This window comes from Amphiura filiformis, chromosome 14 (genome assembly GCF_039555335.1).
Source record: "Amphiura filiformis chromosome 14, Afil_fr2py, whole genome shotgun sequence".
Classification (NCBI taxonomy): Eukaryota; Metazoa; Echinodermata; class Ophiuroidea; order Amphilepidida; family Amphiuridae; genus Amphiura; species Amphiura filiformis.
Window position 1 is genome coordinate 7,401,817 of NC_092641.1, and position 7,470 is coordinate 7,409,286.

The following is a 7,470-nucleotide window of genomic DNA, read 5'->3' on the forward strand; positions in this document are numbered from 1 at the left end:
CGTACATAACTCATTAACCACAATAAATCAAGCAAGTTTTCAAACTACATGATTTGTAGAATGAACTTTTGAAAAGTATCATTTTTCAATAATAATTACATTGATTTAAAAAATAAATATCGATTGTTTTTGGTTGCTTCGACCAATAAAACCTCGTCTACCTTTAATGTTAATACATTGATCCTATACAAGATGAATCAAGGAAGCCAATAATTGCATTTATATTTTCATAGGTTTTGCGGCTCTTGAGTTATATGTGGTGTGATCAAGCAAAATCAAATCTGAAGTTGGAAATATTCAATTTTCAGTTATACTTATAGGATTGTAAACATCATCTGCAAAGCTACATTTTGCAGAAAACCCAACTGAATTTGGACAACCAGTTCAAATGATGATGATGAAATACTCAAAATCAATATTTCCGACTTCCGACTGATTTTGCTTGGCGGAAATGTTGCTGCTTTTCAAATATTGGGATCTCCTTTATACAACTTATTGAAACGGGGAGGGCGAGTTAGCGCAGCGGTAGTTCCCTCGCTTTGACCACTGAGGTCCCGGGTTCAAGCCCCGGCGCGGCCCAAGGACTCATGTGCACTTGGTTTATCCCGATTCCATGCTCGCTCTCGCAGGTTTTCTCCGGGATTTCCGGTTTCCTCCTGTATCGCAAAAATCGGTGATTAGTTGTTTGGTTATCAAAAAATTCCTTCACCCAATGGAATTTGGGGAGCTGCACAGATAATTGGTGGATGTTACAATCTAAATGCGGATAGGTGTGCGCCATTCGGCAGCAACTGGCATAGGTGATGCGACGTGATTGTGATGATTCACCATTGCAGCGAAATTACAGCGCTTTGAGTCCTCTAAGATTATTTATTTATCATTTTACCTTTTCAGATCCCTACTACTTGATCTTGGAATATGCATCGGAAGGAAACTTACGAATGCATCTTCAAAAAATCAGAAAAGAAAGAGGCGAGAAGATCTTGAAACCGAGGGAAATCATCCCCTTTGCTTTAGATATTACCACGGGAATGGAATACATTTCTTCAAAAATGTAAGATTATATACGGTATTGAATGTACTTTGGGTTTTTTTTTTATTTGTAGGGAAGGAAATTATTATAATCATTACCACCTATTAACTATCAGATAAATTGTACAAAGCTAAGATATAATGAAGCTTATGTAATTATATTATACTTTGCCAATCTTACATAATAATATTATTAGTAACTGCTGGGAAGACATTTTGTCCATTTCAATGGGGTAATGGGGTAAAAGTGTACATCCATATCAAAACGATGCACTTGTCGGCTGCTACATGTGTCTCATTTCACATAATAACTAGGAATAAATACCAGGCTCATCTCAAGTAGAGGTCACTTCCAATAATCCCCAAAGTCACATGGTTTAGGAATATATAAAACATTCCTTAACCATGTGCCTTTTGGTGATTATAGGAAGTGACCTCCAATTGAGATGAGCCTGGTATTTATTCCTAGCTATTATGTGAAATGAGACACATGTAGCAGCCGACAAGTGCATCGTTTTGATCAATAAAACCCCACTCACTATCTTGTCCGCATGGGGGATCTAATGGGGATATGTCCTGCAAACACGACTAATGTGGCTAAAAAAAGAAAAGAAAAGAAACAAAATCGTCAAATAAGAGTCGTTATTACAAACATTAAATAACATTTGCAAATCGAAGAAATTTTACTACCTAAAGTTTACTTTAATAAATGTATTGTTATCATTTTGGTCCTACATGAAGTGTGTTCATCGTGATTTAGCGACCAGAAACATCTTGCTTGGTGATGGCAAACTATGTAAGCTCAGTGATTTTGGCTTAGCAAGAGACATGGAAACCAGACATGAATATGAGATGAAATCAAACGTGAGTACTTCATTAATCAGTAGAATTGTGTTATTTTGAAATAATAATAAATTGAACGTCTACCCTCTCCGCGTTTGATTGGACATAACAGCTTCTACTTCTCACATTCGACTTCCGCTGTCGTATGTTCCTACTGGAACAGTTCGTTATTCCGGAGGGTCATAACTTTGAATATATTGACGGCCTGAAGTAGGAACGCTACGCTTGGTTATTTCAAAAGACTGTTACGAAAATGTATTACTCCTGACTGGACATTAATCCGAATTTACAAGGTCATTATTCCGAAGGTCATTACTCCGAAGGCTGATTAGTCAGAAGGGTGTTTATCCCGAAATTCGAGTAATGACCTTCGGAAAACCGAACCTTGTTGTAAATTCGGAGTAATGTCCCTTCAGGAGTAATGAATCTTGGTCTTTCGGAATAACCAAGTGTAACCGTTTCTTCTTCATGCCGTCAATATATTCAAAGTTATGACGCTTCGGAATAACGGCCGTTCAGAATAACGATCTCTTCCCGTAGGAACACCAATAGGAAAGCGGAAGACGAACGTGAGAAGTGGAAGCTTCTATTAAATGTGTTTGTTTGCTAGAATTTTATCTATAAAATAATTTTCTCCTGTCTCGCCAAGTCTCACTATATTATTATCATTTTCGATAGGCGAGAGTACCCGTTCGGTGGATGTCACCTGAGTCTATAAAGGACAATAAGTACAGCATCAAGACGGACGTATGGTCCTTTGGGATTGTATTATGGGAACTTGTAACTATGGGTAAGTTGAAACTTAGCAAATCAGTTTGATGACTTTTAATGTCGAGGAATACGAAATAGCACGTGTCTTTAATATGATCAAATATGGTAATGCTTTAGCTAAGGAAAAATCGGAGTGCTTGCACTATTCCATTTTCATTTCATGAGTTTTAATGGTTATTGAAAATATTTGCCCAAAATGAGATGAGATTTTGGTTACAAGACCAAGTTTAGGATATAGTATGGCGCCATAGATACCTGGATTGTCGACCCTATGCAACAATCCAACCAGAACGGCAGCAACAATTAAATACAGACACATTAAAGGTATATACATGGCATAGGATATAGGTATTTCAATAGAATAGAATTCAGTAGAAAACAAAATATAAAAACGCAGAAAAAGATGAATTAGTTGATAAAGAAACGACAATCTATCTTAAATATAGCTAAAAATATATGTATATTAGTGTGATAGCTGTTGGTACTGTCCAGGTCTAGAATTGAACATTATATAATGTTTTGTTAGAAAATTTAATAAATGATCACATCAAACAACCGTTAAAGACATTGGAATTTGTAGGCAAAAGCAACAACCATCGTATTATGTTTGGTATGATAAAGGGCATAAAATGTGTCACGATCTGATGCATGGAGGCCAAAGGAGGCATTATTTTAAAATAGAGTTAATATTATAATTGTTACCATATACAAACATTAGGCTATTATATACTGAAAACACAAAAGGTGTAGCATACTTGGTTCTAAATTTTTAGTTTAGCGATGACTATTTTTTTTAATATATTTTACTTTTTTACTCCATATTTTGCATTTATCTTGATTTAAAATTAAAAATTGCCGCCTTTGGCCTATATGGACCAGAATTTGTCACAAATAAGAATTTTTAAATCTAGAATATCTCAACAAATATTGTGTCAACTTAAAGTTCATTTGGTGAGAGCTGGTCATTGACTCATTGTGAATTAAAGCTGATTCTCACCACTCGATATGCATAACGTCTGATATATTGTTCTCTGGAATCTAGGACATTAGGCTATTCTAGCTGAAATTATTATGTTAAGATAATTTTTCATAATATTCTATTAACAGGTGCTCACCCATACGCCGGGAAGGATGCTAAAGCAGTCATAGACATGGTGTGTGATGGGGATCGTCTGGAGAAACCAGAACACTGCAATGTTGACACGTAAGTAATAAATATCACAAAGTATTAAGGAATTATTTAAAATGTTACCACTTTATAAATCTAGCAACTGTTGTTCATAAACTTTCGCAAATTCATAAGAAACTTGTGTTTAAATGTTATCTATCCCTTTCAAGCTACACAAAAAATTGTGCTAAAGTTTGTAGTGTGTGGTTAGGCCAAAAATGTTTGTTTCCTGTAGCAGCTAGGTCAAAAAATCCATGTCTTCAATTGACAAAAAGACCTTTCCTGCTGCAAATTAGAATGGGAATTTACAGTGGGTCTCTCCGAAACACACAAAAAAATCACATAGGAGAGAGCGGACTTGGGTTATTTTTAGCAAATTTCCCTGGCAACTTGCAGCTCAAAAACAAAACATTCCAAGCACGCACTCGGCACAAGGTGTAACGATTGCGATACGCAGTTGGCGCCCGGTCCAGGGACCTAATTTGATTGATATGCGCAAGTTGTTTTCACCGGCACTTAGTTGTTTTCACCGGCATAACGTAGCTTCGTCCCGGCCTATGGCAATTTGGCAAAAATATCAAGGTATCATTTACAAAATTATCCATATCTTGAAAAGTATCGATGCTATTTATATAATTTTGGTATCATTTTAAAGGTTATTGTCTGATGCTTACATTGTTTTCAAATCATGAAAAGGCCAAAATGCCACTTGTTTCTGGTGTTGTCAGAGCGGGTCACATACTCACATTACGTTGTGATTTGTACATAATGCCGAATAACAATTGACTATAAACTCGATCAACACTTGACATTACCAAACAGACCCGGTAACGTCCCCCTCTGTTGATACAATAACATAATACAGATGGCTTATACCTGGATTATATTCGACATTATGTCGTCATCACAACGATACACTGTTAGACATTCTATTGCCAACCTTTTTCCGTAAAAACGATGATTTAACAAGTATTTTATCGTAATTAGCATATTTACAATATATTGCCGTAAAAAATACGGTATGTACGGCAAAATGCCTGTAATGCGGCATTAAAAATACGGTAGAAAGCCCGTAATTTTTTCGGTAAAATACCTGGTAATTCTATTGCCAACGTTTTCCCGTTAAAATTACAGTAGCGCCGTAAATATACACGATAAATTTTATGAAGTAGTCTTTAAACACAATCTGTCAAGACAAATATGGCTATTTCGTATTTGAAAAATGTGGACGATGCAACACATTACAAAATATTCAAATCTAACGGTACTAACATGTCTATTTGTAGAGAATTCAGTTTTCCGGTAAATTACCGTAAAATTCTCGGTGGTTTCTAAGAGTGTACGCATGATATGAATTTCTAACAATATAACTATGAATGTTTTTGTTTTTAATACCTTTCATTTCTTTTGAAGGTACAACTTCATGTTGAAATGCTGGGATGATAATCCAAACAAGAGGCCAGATTTCCACGATATACACACGCAGCTTGATATCATGATGAGGGATGCTATGGTGAGATACAGGACAATTTTTAATACCCCTTGATTAGCGGTTATTTTTAAAGGAAGTGTACGGCAATCATGTTATAAAAATAAGTATCAATCACGAATCACATGGTTTTATTCTAAATTGTCTAGAGCAATGGCTTCCAAATAATACAAGGCTGACGACACATGAGCACAAATAACCATAACGTCATTCCTCTAGACAATTTCGGGCGGGAATTTTGAATACAGCGCGTTGAGAGACATCTGTTTTTATTCGTTTTTATGTCAATATGAGTTTGTTTAAAATAAAACCATGTGATTCGAGCTTGATAATAATTATTATAACTTTTCTAAAAATATTATAAGACATTATGTTGTGATTGCCGTACACTTCCTTTAATATCTCTCATGGAGTAAAAACAAGTTTTAATACTCCCGGGATGATATTTTTTCCACACCTCGGCGACCTCCAAAATAATTCAACTAAGCCGACGAAAAAAAGAAACCCTGTTCTACGGGCAGACAGATCTTTCAAGTAGGGTCGGCCGGTCGGCCTTTTTTTTCTTTTTTCTTTTTTTTTTTTGAAAATGACCCAAAAATCACTAAAATCGGTAAATAATTTGCAATTTTAGAAAATACAAAAAACAATTTTGTTCCTGAATTTTCCGAAATTTGGGTCGGCATTCATTTGTACAATTTGTTTAAAGTCTGCGTCGGTCGGGCCCGTAGAAGAGGGTTTTCTTTCTTCGTCGCCTAATGCATACATTTTGCTAGCATATCAACTAAGCATTATTATTGTCTCACGCTTTGTGCGCAATTTGATATATACATGTAAAGTAATTCTGTGAACAGGTCAGCTTGGAAGACATGTACACGTTCCAAAATGCCCATTGGCAAACCAAATTATGAATTGATTTTGGTCGTTTACTTGCAGTATACTATTCAGAAACAAATAAACGAGGAAATTTTGAAGAAATCAGTTATTATGATAACCCATACATTTATGTTTAAACTTCGTGTTATATATCTTTTATCTGTGTGTCCTTGTTTCTTTTTAGCAATATGTGAATATGGGTGATTTCAGACGGCTCAGCTACGTATACTTAGAGGAGCAAAAGTGGGATCAATGTACCAAAGAAATATTAGAAATCAGTACCGCACGGAAACCAGGACCAAAGCCTCTACCAAAGCCAAAAAAACAAATTCATTAAGAAACGAATACAAAGAAATTAGGAAATGTATCAGAACTGCCATTTTTCAACATATGTGCGCTGCCTGCTCTGGGTAAAGATAAACATTTGTCATGTTTGTTCGTCCAATCAACCCATAAGTACATGTATAATAATTTCATCCCTATGTAACTTTGTTGTGTCGGCGTCATACAGTTCTGATACTTTCCGCTAGGAATGTGACGAACATCATGCGAACCTAATACCTATAGCTGTTTATCTTTTCGAGGGTTGAGAGCCAGAAAGCCTCAACTCACAATCACCTGCTCCCACAATATGAGCATAAAGCCACCAGGGCACTATAGAAGATGCAGTCCATTAATCATGACAAAATTCAATAGAAAACAAAAGACATTGTGGAGGAAATATAGATTTTTGAAAACCAAAGCAAGGAGCTGACTTTATTCTCATTTTGTTTTGCTCTTTCCCCCTTTTGCTCAAACCAGATGCACAGTTTTTTTCCCAACGTTTATGTGCGTCGGCTGCTCTGAGTAAAGATTCAAATTTGTTCATCCTATCAACCCAGAGAACTAAGTACCGGTATATTAATTTTATGAATGGAAGAACTTACGGTAAAATGATGTTCAGATTCAGACTACTAACGATTCCAGCGTATTGTGAAACCTTTTTTTATTCCACTCACGTGAGATAAGAAACATGCACGTGTAAATTCTTTACCAATAGTCTAGTCAATGTAGGACTAACAATGAGTACACATATAGATTAAATGCAGTAGAAAGATTTGGGTTGCAAGTATACCTAAAACCCATCCTGAACATCACATCAAAAAAGGAGCAACCCAGCAAACACAAAACGTTTTAGAACGTTTTTAAGGATGTACTACACCCCTTATTAAATTTGTGACTATTTTTGCATTTTCCTCAAAAAACAATAATACACTGGTAACAAAAGTTATGTATATTATAGGGGCATATAATC

At 35.7% G+C, this 7,470-nt stretch overlaps 2 protein-coding genes across 2 annotated transcripts in view; both read left to right on the plus strand.

Moving 5' to 3' along the window:
* Positions 1 to 1,058, plus strand: part of LOC140169155 (uncharacterized) — a 15,789-nt gene extending 14,731 nt beyond the window's left edge. The window contains exon 12 of the mRNA XM_072192412.1: positions 895 to 1,058. Within this exon, the coding sequence (XP_072048513.1) occupies positions 895 to 1,058 (164 nt within the window). The remainder of the gene's footprint in view (positions 1 to 894) is intronic.
* A 700-nt stretch (positions 1,059 to 1,758) lies between these two features.
* On the plus strand, positions 1,759 to 6,517 carry LOC140169642 (tyrosine-protein kinase receptor Tie-1-like). Its single transcript, XM_072192921.1, has 5 exons — positions 1,759 to 1,896; positions 2,554 to 2,665; positions 3,754 to 3,850; positions 5,228 to 5,327; positions 6,361 to 6,517. Exons 1-5 carry the CDS (start codon positions 1,768 to 1,770, stop codon positions 6,511 to 6,513), a joined length of 591 nt encoding a protein of 196 aa, XP_072049022.1. The 5' UTR covers positions 1,759 to 1,767; the 3' UTR covers positions 6,514 to 6,517.
* The last annotated feature ends 953 nt before the right edge of the window (positions 6,518 to 7,470 follow it).

Excerpts from the sequence above, each read along its gene's own strand:
- LOC140169642 (XM_072192921.1), top strand. The coding sequence starts at position 1,768 with ATGAAGTGTGTTCATCGTGATTTAGCGACCAGAAACATCTTGCTTGGT. Across the intron at positions 1,897-2,553 it reads AATATGAGATGAAATCAAAC|GCGAGAGTACCCGTTCGGTG; the intron begins GTGAGTACTTCA and ends CATTTTCGATAG. Across the intron at positions 2,666-3,753 it reads ATGGGAACTTGTAACTATGG|GTGCTCACCCATACGCCGGG; the intron begins GTAAGTTGAAAC and ends TTCTATTAACAG.